Raw genomic sequence first — 22,440 nt, forward strand, 5'->3', positions numbered from 1 at the left:
TGTTCTGTCTCTTGAACAGAACTGCATTTAGAATGAAGCAATTGAGTGGAAAGCGTTGCTAATACACTGCAAGAATTTCACTGGAGTGGTACTAATAAGGATTTTAATGGCAACTTAATAATTTCGAGTTCAATCAGATGAAAACTCCTTGATTGGCTCTTTTTTTTGCAACAATAAATACTGAAGTAATTTAATTCAGATGATTTATATAGTGCGAATTCATAAGACAAACGGGTCCAATTTAAATAAATGTATTACTGTTAAGTCGTATTGTCAGATTCAGATCCAGTTACATACAGCCAATAGATACAATGCAAGTTTGTAGTTTGTCTATCTTAAGAAGAACACCCGACGGCATCAAGTTATCGATTTTACAGATATCCTTTATGCTGAGCAAGCATGTGGGGACAGCAGAGAGGAACAACTCCCTTTTAACAGGAAGAAACCTTCTGTAGAACCAGGCTCAGTGTGAGCGACCATCTGTAGCAAATGGTTGACAGCTGAGAAGACAGGAAGAAGAGAGAAAAACAAAACACGCAAACACTCTGCCAGGAATATTTCGAGAAAGAAAACCAAGTAAATATAATAAGCAAACTGCAATAAAGACACAGCTCCTCCCAGGAAAGAGACACAACAATACAAAGATACACTGGGCCAAGAGAGTACACAAAGTCACTGGCATCATTAGGTTTGTTAATGGCTCTACCTAAAGAGACACCACTAAACAAAACAAATAAAAAGAAACTGAGCCAGAAATGTATATGGCAAATATAAACTAAGGGAGTAAGAAATAGCTCTGTCAATGACTACGGTTCGGAGAGAGACACAAATAAGAACAACCACACTGAGTCAGGCCTACCTTCTATGGAAACATTACTGCAACTATTGAAAGTAGAGTACAAATGGAAAGTAGTAGAAGAAAATAGAGTACGGAAAGGTGGTCAGTAACTCCTCCAGCAGTCTGAGCCCACAACAGCATAACTACGCAGATGCTTCAGGACAACTAAACCCCCTATAAATATAACCTTTCTAAAACAGGAATACATTAAAACTAATTTCCAAAGACATGAATTTAAAGATAGACACATTTCTTCTAAAGGTAAAGCAACCAAAAATCACATATATTGAGAAGGGGCCTCCTTAACTACACCTTTAAAATCAGCAGCTAACCACAAAGGGACTAAAAGAGGATAGGATATCATCTCTTTGGAAAACATTTACAGAATGACCTGCTTGTAGACTTTCCAAGGAGGTATATCTAATCTGCAATTTGGCTGCAAAGGACATTGAAGAAGAATTCAACTCACAAGTTCTACCTGAATGGGAACACATGTTCAAGTCATATTTTGGCAAATAAACATCTCCACAAACCTGGAGTATATTAAAACAGGCCTGAGAGGAGTTTGAAATAAATAAACAAAAGCACACAATTCAATAAAAAGGACGCCTCAGGAGGACAGTGAAGCTCAGCTAAACATATTGAGGGCTTTCTTAGATGGTCACTACAAAACAATAAATGAATTAAACATTTTGCATGCCACTGTTTAGTATCAGAAGCTTGTAGTCATTTAAATATTTATGTCCAAAGCCAACTTTGTGCATCTACCTGACGAGATCGATGACTCGTTCCCTGGGGGCTGAGCTCACTGGTTCATCATTGATCATGATAATCTCGTCGCCCGCCAGCAGCTTCCCCTCAGATGGACCACCTGCACGCAGAAAAACATTGAATTGAGCCAAAGCTGATTAAAGTGCCCCGCTGAAGACGCAGCTGGAGACAATCGGTATAAGTATGATTAAGTGAACTGACTAGAAAGTGTGTACATAGCGCTGTTCTGAAATAGATCTTATTTGTTGCACGTGTTCATCTCCTGACACATGTGACAGGTGTGAGCATCTGCATTTTCTTCCTCGGCCAGACACTCAGCACAGAATCTCCATTAGTTGAGTCTGCTTGAAATTCAGCTTTGATTGATTGCTGAGAGCAGTGTGTGGTAAACCTAGCAGCAATATTGCAATCAACCAATCTACTAACATGCTTACAGGAAGAAAGGAGACCCTAAACAATCATTGGGCTTCATTTACCTTCTCGCATGTGACTATTGTGCTTGGCTGCAAAAGCTTGCAGTCTTCAGAAGAGTCAAAGAAGCAACTAGTAGCACTGCATACGCTGACTAAGAGAATGGTACATCTGCAAACCTTCCAAAACATAGCTGTCTACCTAAAGTGGCAAGCTGAGGTAAGAAGAGAAGCATCCAAGAGGTTCATGGTGACTCTGGAGGTGCTGCAGAAATCCACAGGACAGGTAGGAGAATCTGGTTACAGGAAACCTATTAAATCTGACCTTTAAGGAAAAGTAGCTAAAAGAAAGTTATTGTTGAAAGAAACCTATAGGTAGTATAGAGGACTGAGCAAACATATGGAAGTGGTTGCCTGGGTCTGAAGAGACCAAAACACAATGTCTTGGCCCATATGCCATCCCCATGATGAAACATGGTGGGGGCAACATCATGCTGTGGGTATGCTCTTCTTCAGCAGGATATTAAATTAAGATTCTACAAATTAATTTCAAAAATAGATTTTCATGTGTGATTTTGACTGACCAGGTGTGACAGAACGGACCACCACCGGTTTCTCGCTGCCAGCCACAAACCCAAAGCCCAGGACCGGATCCCGTCTCATCTCCACCAGACGAGGAGCCGGAGGGAGACCATCCAGGTGAACCTCCTCCAGGGAGCTGCTCTGGGACCCTTGGCTGGAAAACACAAAGCATTTGTATAATGAAACCAAACAACTTCGGACATTTTGCTGACCCATTTACCACAAGGGACATAAAATGAGTCAGCAGACGTTTTCACTTCCAAATGACATCGTAATTAATGGACAAGATGGCCGCTATTAGGATACAGACCCTGCAGCTGGTTAAAGGGGGTTCTATTAAAGACAATGAGTAAGTGCACATTAGAGGAAGATGAATGAATTCATCTTTACAAAAGGAATGGTTTTAGCTCAAAGAGATAATAATGACATTACAATGTAGGACTTGAGCGGTTAGAATAGCTGTTCATAAATCACATGTTTAACTTGGATGCAGAACATTTTAAGCTTAAAGGCCATTTCTTCTGCTGCATTCATAAAACCCCCAGATTTGTAATCTGGAACCAGTTTGCCTCCTGGAGACATAAAACTCTGCAGAGTAGGAAATTAAAAGTGCACTGATTACTCAATCAAGTCACAATAATTCATGTTATATATATATATATATATGTATGTGTGTTATACTTGACTTCAATATTGAATGTTGATTATCTAGAGCAGGGGTCTGCAACCTTTACAATCCAAAGAGCCATTTTTCCTTCAGTCCAGCTAAATAAAACTTTTTGAAAGCCACAAATGTTACCTGACCTTTTGAATAAAAGGTGACTCATATTTTTTTGATGAATCTAATATCTAATATAAGAAATTTGCTTTCATTTTTAAAGAACCATAATTTTATTCCCGTCTTTAGGTTTTAAAAGAAAGAAAACATAAAACCTTTGTTTAAAGAGAATGGATTTTTTTTTTCTATGAGATGTTGATATTCGCAGAACATTTTTAAAATGGCACAGTTTAGAGCCACAGGTTGCAGACCCCAGATCTAGAGTATATTGGGTTTCTACAGAATTTAAAGGAATTGTAAACATTGCAATTTTGTTTGCTGTTTATTATGTTAAAACTCATTCTGGATACACTATACACTATACACTATACACACTATTTTTTTTGTCTCCTATTCCTTCGTTTTGCATTTTTAATCAAATCCAATGAAGCAAAAAAACACTTTAATTATTTTCCAGGTCTATAGATTTGTTTTAAAAGTGTTTTTCAAGCAGAACAATTTTACTAATTTTGTACTTAAATTTACATTCAGCGAACATTATGCTATTCTAATCATATTTCTGTTAAGGTAACTGAACTCAAATTTGTAAAACATCCACTATTACCTGCAGCTGCAGCTCAGAAATTCATCATGTGGCTTGGTTTTGGTGAAATAGTGTAGCTAAAGCTAACAAATACGTCCAAACAAAAATAGATGGTGTAGCAGGTAGGTTTGCAGAAAAAAACCTTTACCTGTCAAATGAAATCAATGTTCTTGAAATGAACAGTTTGCTTTAAAAGCTCAGTGGAATGATCGTGTGTTTGAAACCAAAATGTTTTACCGCAGCCACACTCAGAATAATACATTTATGAAAATCTGATGAATTAGTAAATTAATATATAATTCAGGACAATTTTACATTTTCATTTAAAAAAAAAATTTGATGGAAGATGGAAAATGACCCCTGATGAAGGAAACATAACTACAAGCAACTTCCTCAGTCAGATTTTATTTACTGGACTCGTAAAACAACATTTTATGAATTGTAAGGTACAAACTGACGCATGGTCAGTAGAAATGTCATCTGGTAGGACCTGATCAGTGTTGCCAACTCTACATTCAGGAAAAGTAAGGAAAGTAGTTGTCTGTCCTTAAGGTTGCAGTGATGTCACAATCTAATTTGCATTAAAAGCAATGTGCAGGTAACTGCAAAAACAAATTGTAACAGAGGGGATTGAGGTTCTGTGAGACAAAACATGGGTAAAAAACACTAAAAAACGTTTAGAAGTATACATTAACAACCGAAACTTACCAAAAAGAGACAACAGCAAAAATCTTTCAATGACAGTGTGAGGGCTAAATGAGAGGGTTCACTTTTCTGGCCCTGGATGTAAAGGGTTGAACAACTCCTACTCTGCATGCAGCTGGAAGGGGTCTGCTGCAATTAGACGGGAACGCCTGTGAATCATGCGGGAGGGGGCCCACAATAGCCCCTAATGCTTATTGAGAAGGAGATATGTTCTTTTATGTCAGTTTCCAAAAGTCTCCAGCAAAACCAGAAAATGTCTCTGGATTTGGTTTCAGACACTCTTTTGTGCTAGCTTTATAGCATAATTGTAAGTTTAATTGTGGGACAAATAAAACAAAGCAAGAATGGAAATTATATATATATCAGTTACTACATTGTTTCAATATTTGAAATGATGATTTTTAACAGCATAAAAGAAGATGACCCACATGATCCAACTAACTTACTTGGGTAAGCTTGATCTGCGTAGTTACCTCTCTTATCAAGGGCATTTTTATCTTTGTGGTTCTCAAAACCCTGAAGCGGTTCGTTTCTCAGTTCAGTGCGTGGGGGAATAAAGTAATAAAAGTGATACATAGCCGAAGAAAGCAATCGAGGAATTTCAAGCTTAACAAAAGTGGCTGCCTTATATTTTTTCTATTTTTGTTGAAATATGCCACCCTTTGTCATTTGTACAACTTTAAAATAAGTTCAGATTTAAAATAAACCCAGGTAAAGATTATTTTCCAGAATTGCAAGTCATTGCAGTCACCTTTGGAGAATCACTAAAATGCAAATGCATGATTTAATTGCACATTTGGTCTCGAGCCTGAAATGTCTGTCTGAATGACACTGAGCATGCAAAATGTCGGTTATTGAACAGGTGATACACAGTTTAAGTGGAGGTAACTCATTCTCTCAGTCCCTCTAAATCATCTCTCTCCTGCTTTTTAATGGCTCAGAACCCTCCCTTGGCAACATTTTGGTATTGTAAGTTTCTATTTTCATAAGACCATATGGCCTCTCTGCGTGAGAACTTTCTCTTCGATGCATACTGTCTAGAAAAGAATAAATCCACTTTACCTAAACGTGCCCTTATCATCAAACATGGTCCAACGTCCAGAAAGGATGCACTTTCTCGTTTTTTGTCTCATCACATGAAGCTGTATTGTGGATAGGACAAAACTGCAAACTAAATCTGCCTGTAATAAAGCATGTTCCAATTTGCAATGCTTACTCATCTTCTCTGTCAGTGGGGTTTAATCCCACTGCAGGACAGAGCCATGGTGAAGAGGTCAGGGCCAGGGGGAAAGCAGAAATAAAGAGGTCGCATCTTATTAAAACTAAAAATTATTCTTCTCTGCAGCTCCTTCCTTTTCAATATCGTCAGTGGAAAAATTATTATTGTTAAACAAATTTATTAAAATAAAATAACTAGAGTCAGATTTAAACTAATGTATAAATAAGCTGCATTACATATCATGACAAAAAGGACTTTAGGATATCATGAGTCGAAGCAGATTTAATAAGGTCAAGCATAAAACAGAGTAAGTTATATAACAAGCTTAAAATATTTAGTTAACCAAGTCTCGACTTTCTGACACTTTATATGTTAAGTTTGTCAGGGGTGGTTCTTGATTTAATGGCACCCTGGGCGAACACCTCCCTCTGCAGCCCCACATCTACTTCCACAACAAAACCAATTCTGTAAAACAAACTTTTCTTTCTCACAGCTTATCAGAAAGAAAAACAGCTAAAATCCAATTTTATGACACATAAAAGATAGATTAGACTGGTTTAGATTTCAATAGTATTCTGAGGAAACTAAGAAGCTCACCTGGTTTTCACCAATATTCCACAATGTTAATTCTGTGCACACCACAAGAAAGTGCCACGTTTTGACTGACTACACATATTAACAAGCAATAAAAAACTGGACACAAGTGAGAAGAGAAGAGCACATAGTGTCCCCAAGACCGTGTCGCCCTGGACACAAAGCCATATTGCCTATATTAGGAACCGCCACTGAACTGCAAGAGCAACAAGGACCTATTTCTACCATTACATGTATAATGTAAACCAGCCCAAGGATTGTGGGTCCACTGGTTCAGATGAAATAAACACCTTTCTAGATAATAACGTATTTCCAAAGCTGCATTGGAATGATTACGAAGGTTAACCGACTTATTTTATTTTATTTAAGAGTTCAAAAGCCATCTTCAGGATCAATACTAAAGGTTCATTGCATGAAAATTCAGAGGGTGAAACTGCTATTTATTCAACAGAGTGGCTATATGTTCAAAATACATTGAATGTGCAAATCAATATTTAGCTTGTTTTCATTAAAATGAAATGTCTGCGAATCTGTGCTGACAGAAAAAGCTATAGGTAGTTGGCCAACTCTATTTGCCTTTTAATACGCTGGCTGTATGTGACCACCCGGCTCATACGCTGCCCACAAGTGGTGGATTGGCTCTGGTTGACCAAGTCTAGGCAGAAATCCAAGTCTACGTTGTTAGAGTGGTCCTGAGAACAAACCTCCAGAAAGCCTGTAAAGAAGAAGGTTGCCCGACTCTGGCACCAACTCTACATTGATCAATCAATCAATCAATCAATCAATCAATCAATCAATCAAAATATTTAACTCGGCTATGTTAAATATTTGCTTAAATCATTGACTATGAACAGTTTGTCTGCAAGATGTCATTTTGCATTTCCAGCCATCTTCGAGGTGTGGTGGGCTTCAACCAAATTCTGAGTGCGATCTCTATGGAATAACAAGCTGGTACATTTTCTTTTGTAAGTTAGTCAGGGTCTATAAACTTTTATTAAGTAATCCATGACTTCCCTGTGGTATACATTTCCATCGCTACCCTCTCAAAATGGGAAAGACAAGAGAACATAACATTTAACTAATTTGTTGTTGGAGAAATGCGGTAGAATGTTATTATTATTATTGTGCAGAGTACTGTGATAATACGCCTGGTATTATGTGGTGATAATATGTGGCTCAGAAAAGGTGAAAAGGGCAAAAAACAATACAAAGTAAAGAAATAAGAAGACATTTCAAAAAGCATGGCAATCATTAGTGAGATAAATCTAACACAAATATTAAGAGTCAAGAATCTAAATTTAACTAGGCCTTTTGTGCTGAAGTTCTCTCCACCAGCATCTATGGTCCAATCCATCTAAAGTACTCACTGGATTATATTTAATAGGACCTGTTTACTAGAGGAGCACAAAATTCTTACTTTGCGGGCATGTATGGTGACAGAGGTAACTGAAGGAAAAACTCATGCTGAATGTTTTAACTATGCAGGTGATTAGACTGTACATAATGGCTTCCTAAACTATGTACAACATGAAGTTTATCTACCTTCTGGTTAAATACATCAGTACTTCATGATTTCTTATTTTTTAACCTACTCCCTAAGATCCACTTCACCTTGGATGAAGACCGTGCTAAAATCTGGATGATCTACGCCAGGGGTGTCCAAAGGGCGGGCCGGGGGATGATTTTTTGTGGCCAAGTACCACTGTTTGCGAATGGTACAAATATTTTCTGCCAGCGCAGGCAGTTGATGCAATTGGAAAACTATTTTTATGATGTTAGGAACAACACAAAACATTTGTATTTCATTTACTGTGCTTTTTTGCTTTAATTATAGTTTTATAGTAAGACTTTTACTCAAAAGCAGACATGGGCACGCCCATTCATTAAACTTGGCTAAATAGAGTGAGCATTTTTGAAGAAAGACTGACCTAGATTCTGTTCTTTTCACTGAGAACAGGCTATATTTTTTCTAGATCAAGAAAATAGAAAACAATCGACTTTAAAAAGTGAGGAAACTGTAGGCCTTTCTTATAATAAGGCAAACATGGAAAAACCTTTTGTGCTTTGGATCAAAAACTATTTATAGATTCTTTTTCCAATTGTTTAGGAGGTAAAAAGAGAAAAATTAACAAAATGACAATGTTTTGCATTTTAATTAAGTTCAAAATACAACAAGAATCTCTGACGTCATAATTCCGACTTAAAAAGTTGGAGGTCTCCGAGGAGTTCTGACAGACCCCTTCTACATTCTAACCGGCTCTGAGACACTTACATAAAGACCAAAACGTTTCTTGCATTGGTCTTCTTTGAAAATGATCCACATTTCAATTCAGCATTTATGCAAATATGTGCAATTTTCAATTTACAACCTGCTTGTGTTGTATGTGGAAGATGTGTACAGATATAAATAATCCTAAACAAGATCCAATCATCATGTTTAGAGGGAATATGATACTTTTTTTTGGTTATGTTACACTCCGTTTTCCCGGTTGTGATCCTGACCTCTGTTTGGATAAGCTGATTCAGAGATTATGATCCTTGATCTAACCCAACAAAATGACAGACAGCCACATGTATGTAATGTTGATTATAAGTTCATTATCTATAAATGATGGCGTTGTGGTAATAAAGCACCCACTTGCTCTATGCAAAATAGATGTACAAAAGGTGGAAAAAATAGTGCATATGGTACTTTTTAGCCACTATTGTTATCATGAGTTCTAGCAAGGTCATGCACTGTTGACAAAAAAATAAGTGCACCTCATACTCGACTTAAGAAATTCATTGTTTTTCTACTTTGTCTTGGCTTCTTGGTGGCTCCAGTTTCTTTTTACACAGAGAAATGAACATTTGTTTTTAAGCTTGCTTAAGCTACCATACATTTTAGTTTTTTAAGTATTTACACTTTATTTTGCAAGAATCATCAGAAAGGTATGATTAAAATTTTTTTTTCCAGGTTCAAGTAAAGAAACATTTTTTTTAAAATCTATTTTAAACATTGACAAACTTCAGCATAGATGTTAACATGTAAACTAAAATCATGACATTTGCATAATATGTGCCCTGTAATGAACTTTGTGGTGGGAAACTAAGCAGCTGCAATGCATGAGCAGGATGAATCGTACTTGGTAAAGGAGTCCCGACCATCCCTGGTGTTGTTCATGCTGTCCCAGCTGTATGGGGGCCCCTGCAGCCCTCCCCAGGAGCCTGGGGCGGGAGGCGGCCAGCCTGACGTCTTATTCCTATGGCTAAAAGAAGAGAAAAAGGAAAACAGGTGACATTTATACACGAAACATATTGATAAACTAACTAAAGCAAAAAGAAATCAGCAGAAACACACATAACCAAAATGAATTATTAACTATTTGTCCTTTATTTGACCTTCATCGCATCAGTGTTCCTACAGACTTTCCTTTTCTAAATCCCCAACATTTCCTCGACTCAAATTCCAAGGTTTTTCCATCAGGTTTTTCTTAAATCTGGACATTTGATTAAAAATCTTTTTTTCTAACAGGGTTTTAGTATCAGAAAACTTGAAACAATTGGTTTCTGATTTGGGCTCTTGACAAAATTAGATCTTTAACACACACTTGCTCAGCTTGGACTGAATTATCCCACATTCAATACATATTCTTTAAAGCACAGCTTGTGATATATGATATATTTCTGTTTGTAAAAAATGTAAAAATAGTTTTTACCAGGTCTTAAAAAGTCAGAAAAAGTAAAACATTTAATAATCTTGTTTTTAAGGACTTAAAACGTTCTAAGTATAAGGTCTTAAAATACATTTAGTTTTAAATGTTTTAAATTTCCATGCTTATTCATTCATATATTCTTCTATCAACAATCATTTGTTTTGACAAATAAAGTGGTGCCATTCATTTGTTCTGTGATTTATATCTCTGGCTGAGTATTTCAGGTGTTTTTATGCTGTGAAAAAATGCAAATTCTAATTAGAGATACATGAATCAATAGGATAAAGCCCAGCATCGGACAATTTTCTCTTCATGACCTAGATTTGATGCATTCATGAAATATATCAAACCTAATAGCTCACAGTCCTTTCAGTCTGTAAACATATCAACCAACAGCTGTACTCTGATGACTTTTTTCCAATTTAGTAAATATCTATACATGTGCTTTGATGCAACAATGGTGATTAACGTAACTGCTTCATTTTCTGTTGGATTTAAAACTGTTCTTATCAAAGAAACTGCAGCAAATTGTGAACAAAAAACCAAAAATCAGAATAGGCCTCAAAAGAAAACTGGAAATCAGTATTGGCCAGGAAAAGGCTGATCGGTGCATCCCTCCCCATAATGGGGGAAGCAAAAAGCACTGCTCTAAGGAATTTATCTGTATATTTAGCATGACCCTCAACCCTGTAAAAATTACTGGTCCTAAAACTGGCAGTTAAAAATCAAACTGTTCTTGTTATATTATCCACATCCGGCTCCCTCATAATGGGAAAAGGTATCGTTACATTTATTTGGCTTGAAAACTGGGATTTAAATAGCTGGCTAAGGGCCACAGTTAAAAACTTTTATTAATTATATATTGTAGGGATGCAATGAAGTCCAGCAACATTAGTTTAAAAGTATTTGAGACACATGAAACGGTTGAAAAATTTTATTTTTAACTTGCTTAAAGTATTAGTAAAGTACATTCTTGGGTGATTTGCCATAACCCCTGAAAGAACCACAGGTGCAGTTTAATATCCAGGTCTAAGAGGGGGCAGGCGATAAAACTGTACATTAAAGGATCTTTACTTTATAGTGATGAATGTATTTTTTATCTTTTAGATAATGGAACAAGGAATAAAGGCTAAAAACATTTTTCCATACTTATCCAGATCTGGAAAATGCTTAAATCTATTCCACACTTTTCCCAACTTTTCAAGACTGCGCTGATTTAAAAAGAATAACTATATTAACATGCCATTATTATATTACATGTAGTTAATTATAAGGTATCTATTCTGGGACCTTCTTGATTCAGAAAACCTACAGCTCTTCTCAAAGGTACTCTATGACACTCTGGTTAGAATGCACTCAATCCAGTCATTGTGACTCCACGTCTCTCGGCGAGTCTTGCTGTGTGGTTTAGTTCTGCTTAGTGCAATCGACCGCAGTCAAACAACCGGTCATTGATTCCGTAGCTTGGCAATCAGTGGCTGCAAATACGAGCGCCGTTGTGGCAGTCGCACACCGGAGTTGTACAAGTGAAGTGATGGAAAGCAAAAATCTGATGTGAAAGCTGACTTGTTTATTGCAAATTATACTAGCATTGTTGATATATTGAAAAATCAAAAATAAAATCTTCATGGGACAAAAATGCTGATGCATAATTAATGCAAGGATTAGAAATAAATGTTTTCTTTATGTTGTGAAATCAGCAACCAAAGTAAATTAATATTTGCATGTGAAAAAGATTCCTTTGAATAAATGAAAATGCATACTATATAAGAACGTCATCACCGTAAGAATCCAGCTGGTTGATTCTCACATTGTGCTGTCGATGGGTTGGATACATCTTTCTGTCATGCCATTGCTTTGAGAAGTCAGAAAATAAAATCCTGAGTAAAAACAAAATACAGGTCTTCTTGTATACTACGCCTGAGAAAATTGGAATAAAAATGAAAAAATTCTGGCATCATTTGTGTCAGAAAACAGGGATATTTCCATACTTCCATTAATAAAAGGCATAAAAAACTAAAGAAAACAGCCAGAAATCAGGACGTTCCTGATAGCGACACTGTTGGGCTTCTCTTCATTCCATTGCAATCCATGGGTTTCACTTGGAAGCTTGTGTTTCTGGCCATCTTAAGTGATTCCAATGAAAAAAAAGGTGGAAAAAAACAACAGATCCAGCACCACTCCCGAATCCCAATCAGAGGCTCTCGCGTTCGATATATCCAGCGGCCGTGGTGTTAACGGTGATGCATATCCCTTGTGTGCGGCCAGACAGTCATCTGTGCTTGTCATTGTGCTGCTGCTCAGAGCAGCTTTGGTCCAAACTGAACTAAACTGCTGCGGCCTTGCCTCCTTTATCCCATAATCCCTCTCATCACAGAGAAAACAAATCCATGCTCTGTGTGTGAGTATTTCAGTGTGAGTGTATCCAGCTGCGTGAGTGTGTGTATGTGTGTCTATATTCTGAACATATAAATAAATCTTTAAGTATTTCATCTCAAACTATGTTGCCGGCAATGAATTCGTTTACTTGCACCTGTTAAAAAGATAACAGATTTTTATTTATAAAAAAAAAAACTATTTAAACTAGACGGAAGAAAACAAGTCAAACACAAACATGTTTACATGAACATGCTAGCTACCAAAAAAAACTAGCTCGCTATAAAACTAGGAAACCATGGAAACCAAATATTTACATACACTATAAAAGGAGGCATTACCTTAATGCTAGAAGAATATGAGACAAATTCTTTTTTTCAAAGTCTGGAGTTCACCTACACTAAGATTACAAAGCCATCGTTGACTTTAAGCCATCTGCAAAAGCCCAGATGATGTCATGCATTTGAAAGCTTCTGATAGGTTAATTCACAACATTTGAAGTAACCACAATCACATGTGGTTGTATTTTAAGGCGACACCCATTAGTTAAAAAGCGGCTTAAGGAGAACAAAGTTACATGGTTTTGGAGTGGCCAAAATCTGTGGGCAAAGCTTAAAAAGTTTACGAGCAAAGAGGCTACAAACATGATTGAGTTACACCACTTCTGTCAGGAGGAATTGGCTGAAATCCCACCAAACTACTGTGAAAAGCTTGGGAAAAAATATAATGATCAAAAGGCATTTTTACCCATTACTAAGAAGATGTTTGTAAAGTTTTGAATTTGAAGAGATGAAAAAAAATCTCAAAAACATTATGCCACTCATTATTCTGTTATTTATCTAAAATAAAGAATTCTGCTAATCCTAACGGACCTAAAAAAGGGAAAAGTTTAGTCTGATTTAATGTCAGACAGAAAGAAAAAAAAGGTGGTATTTATTTAATTTTCTGCATTTCAGTATCTGGTTTCAACCAGCGATACCTGCAACCAGCAGCTTTTTAACAGGAAGATCAACTATGATTGCACTCCTGGAATTTGTAGAAAAAAATAACTGCTACAGATAAAAATGAAAACACTGTAGGTGCTTTCTTAAATTTGAAGAAGCTTTTTAAATGTTGAGCATAAAACATTACAAAGGAAACAGCAAAGATTTGGTGTAAGAGGGGTAGCACTGTGTTGGCTACGAAGTTATTTAGAAAATAGAGTGTGGAGTATGTTCAATCAAACTATATATATTAACAGTTACTAAAAGCTTCGTATTGGATGCTCCAAGGTTCAGTACTGGGACCAGTATTCTTTCTTTTGTGTAATAATGGTATCTGTAAAGTTTATAAACTGCTATATTGTGTGCTGTTTGCAGACATCACAAGAAAAAGACTTGAAACAACTACTTAAGACGAAACAATTAAAGCATTTGTTTGATTGAATTAAATTGACTCTAAAGCTAAGTAAAATAAAATGTTTTATTTTTGTACCTTTTTGAACTAAACCAACAGAGAGAGAGACAGAAAGATACTAAACACAAGTAAAGAAAATAGGCGATGAATGTTAACAGAGAATTTCTTTAAACAGTTAACACTGTGATACCAATGTTGCACTAGTAGATGGTTCGCACATTAACATGAACAACATCAAAATTCCAAAGAAAACAACGGGTGCATTGCTTAAGCTCAAAGTCACTTCAGCAAGTCGTCTTTACTACATCTAGATGTCTGAACACATTGAAGCGCTAACATCTCTTTGGCCGATTCACTATCTCTGCAATTAGTTGGACAGGTGTAGTCCAGCAAGAGTAGGTGAGTTGCTAATGAAATATTTTGTCTTAATCTTGCAAACTTTGACAAATCCCAACAAGCTTCCAACAAAAATCAAGCATTATAATAAAAAATGTCTCAGCAGTCCACTATGGAGGGTTTCTCCGAACACGACAAACCTAATGTATTGACGCTAGGACTGTTCCCTTGAACCATTTCCCTTCAACAAGATAGAAATCCAATATGCACTCACAAGAAACATAACCAGTAGCATGTGTTAAGATTTGATGTGGCAGAAAAGGGCAGCTTATTGACTTCTTCCATCAAGGTGATTAATTCATGTTTCTCAAAAACTTTGTCTCAAGGGATCAATTTTCCTCAGGCATTCACTTTATTATGGTCTGTGAACTTCACAACAGAAACGTCATCGATGTCTTCTCCTTTCTTTGACAAAAATGTCCCTCAGAGTTAATTCTCTAAGAAACATTATGTTTAATGTAAGCTATTCAATACTGCTTAGACTGTGTACTGACAAACGCTTTTGTGCTAGCAAGACGGAGGCTAAATGTATACCTGACGATGATGAAGCAGGGATAATTGCAAAGGCTGGCATACTTATATATGTTTTATGTAATGTTGTAAACAGAGAGGTATAATGCCTCTTAGTTCAGAGATAAAAAAAACAGAACCCTGCTAATCTGTTCCAATCCTACAAAGAGTGTCATTATGGCTATTGATTAGGTCCAATTTTTTATTAGCCAGTTTAGAAAGATGAAGCTTGCACTATTTACCACACAACAATGCACATCTTCTTGAATGTTCATTCAATGAATGGTCCTTGCACCTTTATATGTATTTCCACACTTCAAAGAGCTGACAAATGCTGAGCAATAAATGTCCACTCTCATTTAGTACCAAAGTTAATGGTTACTGAGGCTGTCAGGTCGCTTTTTGCGGCATCATATGTCAAACCTGGACACAATGCAGTCGAGCCAGCTGGCACTGACCATACTACTTAACCATCGCTCCAGTCAGCAAGAACGCCGTGCCACACACACAAAACATATTCCTAATAAACCCTTCGAGTCAAATATACCGATGCTTTATTTAGATTCTTGCAGAAATGTAACTTAAACTAATGCATATTTACAATAAAAAAAAACTCTAGAGCTTAAAAGGCATTATCCATAGGTCTACTGTTCTTCTTTAGAGGTTTCAATCCTTATCCCTCATGCAACGTTATCAGTCATCTGAACAGTTCCAAACTCATTCTGGAGCCCGAACATACAATCTGATTCATGAAGAATAAGGAATCCTGTGACAGCTGGCGTGGGCCCTACAGTGCCCCGGAGGTCATCGTCATCTTTGGGAGCCATTGTGGGATTAGATGAAGCAACTGTGGCAGCTTAAATCTGAAGGGAAACTTTAGGAGCTTCTATAAGACAATTTATAGTGTTGCACTTGTTTCCTCCCCCCCACAATTGTTTTTCCATCATACTGCTAATTTCCCTTTGGTATTAAAAGGCTATTTTTGAATTGAATTGAATTCCTATGGTTCAAAATTCTTTTAATGAGATGACAAAGAAAGTGGCTCAGTGCTGCTCTTCCTACATCTGTTACTGTGCACTGCCAGTTAGCAGGCTGAAACAAGGTTAATACACTATTCCCTTGCTCACAAAAAAGACCAATTCAGTTTTGAAGTATTTTTTTCCCCAACAAATATTAAAAGTCATGGTGTGGAAACCTGTGCTGAACCCAACTAATTATCAATTTATTATCAGCTTGTTATGTTTGTGTGACTTTAAAAAGACAAGAAATAAATAAATAAAATGGATATTTATTTATTTTATATGTTTGCTTAACTCTTAATAAGATGAAAATTAAAAAAATAAATAAATGTTCCAGGTAACATTCAATGATGATCGATGTGTTATGTTATTTAAGCAGGAAAAGCACGTTACTTTACTGTTTTTAAGTAAAAGCAGCTAGATCATTTTATACAATTAAGTTTCAAATTTAAATATTATATCTAAGTATTCAGCTCAAATGAAATACTGTGGTACAATGAAACTATGGTGGTTTTAACTGTAAGAATGTTTAATTTGCCTTATATAACCATCTAAATTATGAAGAATATATTTTTTCTAAGAAGCTAAAGTTTGACAGTTAAATAACAAATCATCTTATAGAGCTAGAAAACCCCAAAGTCTTGAATATAAGAAACATAAATAAAATCACAACCAACCTTTCCATTATTTTTTAAAGCTCAAGCATGTAATAAACAGCCAGACAACGGGCTGTCCGCAGCTGATTATGAGCATGAAGTTTATTAGATAACAAAATGCTTTCTTTTACCAATAATTAGCTTTTGCAGCATCATCTTTTCTCTCTGTTTGAGTCAAATGAAGGAGAGACTGTTTGACAGTAATTACCATCTGAATAACTAAGCTTCCTTTGCATCCATGATATGAGTAGCATTAGCTTAAGGTGATGTTTTAGAACTAAACTATATGTAAGAAAACTGTAGATGGACTTATAAAGTTTAAGAGGCATGTTAAGTGATGTCCTTGGATTAGCGTTTTGACAGATACTGTAGTACTGTTAAATCCTCAAGAAAGTAAGTAAACATGGACTGATTATGTGGAGAAAAGTGAGACTTGCACAACCACTGCAGGTATCCTGATGACAGCAGCATCTGGTTAATACTATTGGTTAGAAGCGGAGGAGAAATTACAGCATCTATCTGAAATTACAGTTTTTTTCTCAAGCAGTCATTCTTTACTGTGGTGATTTTTAGACAGATGGGGTATCACCATAGAGCCCCTTTTGTCAGAATCCGTGGTGTGATCTTCCTGCGGCTAACCAATTTTACCACCAGGTGCGGTTTTCGGGAGGTGCTGGAGCTGGACAGGTGCAGCTCATCAGGCTCATCAGCTGGGCAGTATATGAAGAGGTTGCGCCTGCACTTCGTTGCCTGAGCGTTTTGCCTTTGCGGTACAGCTGCTGGCCATCCTAGAAATCTGATTTCGTTGTTGAAAGCTAAGTTTGATGTCCTTCACTTCTGTACTGATTTTACCCTGTCCTGACACTTCCAGGTGTATTACTTCTGGATCCGACGGAGTTGACCAGAGACTTGGAGTGAATCAGTTTGAACCGATTCCTGGATTGAACCTTTGGGCTGACTCTTATGTGTGCCTCCAGCTGAGCGAATCCTGTCCACCCTCCCAGCACCTCCTGTTCGGTCCGTCCCGACCACCACGGCGGGTGAAGCTTACCACTCTCTCTCACACCCAAGGATTTCTGACTGTCCTCCCTGGCGGATTTACCCGTGCTTACCTATAAGCCGCACAATCATTTTTGGTGCGTTTCCTGGGGTCCAGTTTATAACTCTGTTCTTCTCCCGCAGCCAGAGGATTCCACTCCCGTTTCTCGATTCCCAGGATTATTTGCTAAAAATAAAAATTTGTCTAAACATATCTGTCTCTGGTTGTTCTCTGCATGTAGGTCAGGTCGGCAGTCAACATTATGACACCTTTAAATCCTACAGAAGGGTGACGGTGTGTGAAGTCTCGAAGGTACTGCTCTCCACCAACAATTATTCTGACTTCCTTTTCCTCACTGGATAAATTACCATATAAATCTCGATTTATATGTCTATTATGCTTTGTAAAATCTCTTTTTAGCTTACTTGTGCTTTATGCTACTGAGTTATTTCTCAGCTGCAAACATTTCAGAGGGGAATCCTCTATTTCCTAATTGAAACCTTCAATAAAATGTTCATCTTCAACAATACATTTTTTGAAGAATATATTTGCTCCCCATTTTACACTGAGTTCTTGGACATTTGGGGGCTGAACTTTTTCTGGCTGAACAACTTGCTACTGGATGTCTCTTCAGAATACTTTGATAAGTCATTAGTTTCTACATTGGATTACTGAACCCTCACATTATGAAGGTCTGTGTAGTAATCTCCAATGAAACCACAGAGATCTGATCTCAGTTTCTACTTATTAGTCCCACAACATGTCTATGCAAATTGAATGAATTCGCACAAAGGTAAAGAGCTCTTCCAAGATGTTTTACCCTACATTATAACAATAAAACTAAAAGCCACCTCCCCCAGGTTGTCCCATCCTGCAGATTATTTGACCACTTTTACACTCTACAGAACATCTAGGGTAATTTTAGTTCATGCACAATTCAGCAGGAAACATCTCTTTTCTTCCCTTTACGTTCTCAGCTGCCGAGTGTCCTGGATGTGACTGAAGACGACAACCCCTCTTAGAAGAAGTTGTAGCTTAAGTGGTCTGGTGGAAAATACAAGAGAGATGCATGAAACATGTAAAAAAAGAATGTGTCTGGGTCACTTGCCTTTCAGCTTTCTCTTTAAACTGAGCTGAGTCTGCTTTTTTACTCACTCAACCACATAGGAGAAAAGCAAAGAGATAGCGTTGGGAAATGAAGTCATCGTTTACTCCAGTAGCCAAAAAAAGGTCTAAGGTTCAGTCTAAAGTTTTATGTCTTATGTCTGTCATGTTAAAGATGACATATTTGGACACTGGAGTGGCAGCTCATCTAGATTAAGTAGATTTGTAATTCTGTCTGAATGAAAATGTAACTCAATCCAACATTAATCTCTCGATCAAATTGTCTTAATTGGCTTGCTAGTGGGGCTTTCTCCCTCTAACTCATTATCCTCATTAATTCTCCAACTTTAACACAATCTTTGCTCTAAGCATGACAACTCCAGCCTCTGCCTGACCCTTCCCCCATCCAATCCACATCATTGCTTCCATTTGCTTCCCTCTCCCCCATCATGCTGTTCATAAATGAAACATTGTAGAATGTTTTTAAAACAAGGTGTATAACAAGTGCTTCCACTTCTAGGGCAACCTTAGTATCCCATTAAAATAAGCTCTGGTCTGCAGGCCTGACACAAATAAATATGCACAGAAAGAAATTCCTTTTTGGATCACTTTGAACATTAAAATCCACTCTGCAAGTGTCCTGGATATGTTGCAGGGAAGAATGTTTGCAAAGTAAGTGGAATACTTCCTCTAAAGCTGAAAGAGTTTTGCAAAGATACATATTTGCTGGAAAAGGTTTATAATGTCTTGTTATTAAAACATTTGAAAATATAGTCCATGCACAAAAATGAGGACGCTACACAAATTCACCCATAAACTAAATTAATCAGTTAATGTAGACTCTTTCATGTCTAAAGATAAAGATTTAAGGTTGGACCAAACAGAGGGGTTCTTTAATTGTTCCTTCTTTGAACAATCTTTCAAGATCACCCAGAGTCCTGGATCTACTTATGCACCACAATTATGTGTAAAAATTAGGACACACTACCACAACCTGTGCCTGTGTGTATTGACAAATTTGGACTAATGAATATTTAATATCAGTTTTAAGAATACAGAAAAGTTTAGACTTGCCCAATGCTTGTCAATAAGAAGAAATGACGCATGTAAAGTTATTCACCATATGACAGTGATCTCAGTCTTCATGAAACGTACCTGTCAACAGTTTGCACACAGCTCCATGATAAGCATCATGTTGATGCTCATGCATTGGAGCAGTGCTGCCATTGGGCTCTGCTTTGCATAGTATTAATTTAGCTTGTTAGCAGACAACAGTGTTGGCAAACAATGGATATGGTAGAGAGCCCACAACGTCCTGTAGTTTGCTGCAGTTAAAATCTGACATGGTTCTATTGCACACTATAGGAGTCATTCATTATGTTGACTAATCATTGCAGCCCTAAAGCCAAAATGCCCAGGTTTGGCCATCCATCGCATTTAACCCTGAAAGTAGACTGCAAGATGCTAAAAAAAAGTCTCTGACAAACATAAATTATTATAACGGGTCATACAGGAGGCTCTTGCTTCTGTTGATTTCATATCTGTACAACCCAAAAAAAGGCTGCAAAGGTTTCACTTTCATGAGAGTTGGGGAAGGAGGAAACCTTTGCTATGCAAGAAAAACATGAAATCCAGACTGCAGTTTGCCATGGACAATGTAGACAAAGGGTGCCATCTGGAATAATGACATATTTGGACACCAGAATAGAGAATGTTTTATATAAACCAAATACAGCATTCCAGGAAAACCACCTCATACTGACTCTTAAGCATAGAGCTATGTTGTGATTATGAATCTGAGAATATTATTTAATAGTTAATATTAATATTTTAATATTTTATCAAATAATATCTCGGTCTGTTAAGGGTTGTCCTGTGAATACCAGCCCAGTAAGGCCATGGTATTAGGACAAAATAGAAAGGCGTGAGACGAGCTCTGACATTATTGAACAGCATCAACTCTGCACATATATGGAATGAATTCACACAATTTCTTAAAATACAAGAATTTATTAACAAAAATACGTCAACTCAAAGTCAAACATATTTCAATCAACAAACTCTTTACTATGCTAAAACAATCCAACTAAACTACCAAGCAGAATTAAAGAATAACGAAGACTAATGGGCTATGTACAATTTAAACAAGTTGATTAAAGATGATTGAAAACCATGACCAAAAGAGTGATACAACATAACCATACAATGTTTATGTTTGAGAACCAAGGATTATCTTGAAGAATCTGGAAATGAAGTTAAGTTAGTCTTGGAACCAACTTAGGCAATAATCAGCAACATCTAGACAACCCTTCACAATGCAAGATCAGATAAAAAATTATTTTAATAAAATAATGTTTTAAGAATGATCTGCTGAATAAAACCAACCTTCTGGATGACTAATTCTCAACGGCGTCTCATTAGCTGCCTTTATTTATTAAAATAATATTTAAAGAAATATTATTAAGGGAGTATTTTGGAAAAGAGCCAAATCTTTCTGGAGAAATGGGGCTTAATGGTGTTTACTTAGTTATCAGATTTAGTGAAATAACGTTTAGGGACTATTAATTACTAGCTTGAAAACTAACAACCTTTCTGTTAAATATTCCCAAGCAGCAAGCACGTGTCCTTAGCTGTTAGCAGTGAAAGCTAAAAAAGGAAGCTGATAGCTTAGCACCAGAATCAAACACACACCTTTAAAATACCGTTAATAAAAGGGTTAAAATGCATGAGCGTGGACGGCGCGTTATGGCCGATCTTCTGTGTTTAAAATCACCCCTTAAAATAAAGTTTAAATAAAATAAAATCACACAAACACATAACACAAAACGGAGCACGTGTGCTGCAGATAGCCTGCTAGCACCAAGATAGCTGAGTTTCACACAAACAAAACCAAACTTCATAAGATGAAAAACGTTCAGATCATAAATCTCTCTCTATTACTCTGCCCAAACCTAACCTCTGACCCATGCTGAGGAGGAGTTGTCCGGGCGATGACGAAGTTTGAAGAAAGCTCTGTGAACAAAGGGTTAGCTTCCAGCTAACCTCCGTAGCTGTGGGTGAAAGACGGCTTGTTCTGTCCGCCAACCAACTGCACATTACCGTAACCCCTGTGATGCGGGGCCGTTGTCCTTCCTTCAGACTCGGCTTCGTAGAGACCGCGTCTCTGCAGGGAACTCTGGAACACAGTTTGCTTCTGCAGGTCTCAGAGAGAAATAAAGCAATGCTTATACCTTAATCTCCCTTTTATGAATGAATACCGGATTCTTTCAACTGTAACTCATCAGTACTTAAGTTGTGCATATGATCGCGTGATCTTATGACACCCTTGGATTCAGTTTGAAGAGTTTATGTCTTTTTGCCAGCAAAGGGACATTAGCGCGCTGTCCCCCCCTATCCGGTCCCGCTGGAGACTGTGTGGAAGAGGCAGGATGTAGCAAGAGCGGTGCTTTTATTTGGACAGTGATGTCACAGGAAGTCCGTAGTTACCCCGTTTCCTGGCTGTGCCGGAAGTAGGTTAATGCAAATTATTTTGAAAGTTCCAGGAAAGTCTGTACTGGCCTTTCCCGTTGTATCCATGGCTGTGGGTCCCAACATCTAGAAGTGCCATGATTTGGAAATCCTTTGATTGAGGAGGACAGGGCCAGCTTCTCATTACCTTCTTAAGTGTGCTACAGCTCCACTGCCCTAGCAACTACTAAAGGAAAGGCTTACTCCTTCAGGTTATTATCTCACTGCACTACCATCACCTCTGAATGCACTGCCAATTGCAG

The 22,440-nt window shown here is 37.2% G+C and overlaps 1 protein-coding gene across 1 annotated transcript in view; it reads right to left on the bottom strand.

Moving 5' to 3' along the window:
• Positions 1–22,440, bottom strand: part of LOC124861840 (FERM and PDZ domain-containing protein 4-like) — a 62,140-nt gene that overhangs the window by 18,766 nt on the left and 20,934 nt on the right. Inside the window, exons 2-4 of the mRNA XM_047355790.1 lie at positions 9,606–9,728; positions 2,604–2,755; positions 1,607–1,709 (exon numbers count right to left, since the gene is read on the bottom strand). Coding sequence (XP_047211746.1) covers positions 1,607–1,709; positions 2,604–2,755; positions 9,606–9,728 — 378 coding nt within the window. The remainder of the gene's footprint in view (positions 1–1,606; positions 1,710–2,603; positions 2,756–9,605; positions 9,729–22,440) is intronic.

This window comes from Girardinichthys multiradiatus, chromosome 24 (assembly GCF_021462225.1).
Source record: "Girardinichthys multiradiatus isolate DD_20200921_A chromosome 24, DD_fGirMul_XY1, whole genome shotgun sequence".
Taxonomy (NCBI): domain Eukaryota; kingdom Metazoa; phylum Chordata; class Actinopteri; order Cyprinodontiformes; family Goodeidae; genus Girardinichthys; species Girardinichthys multiradiatus.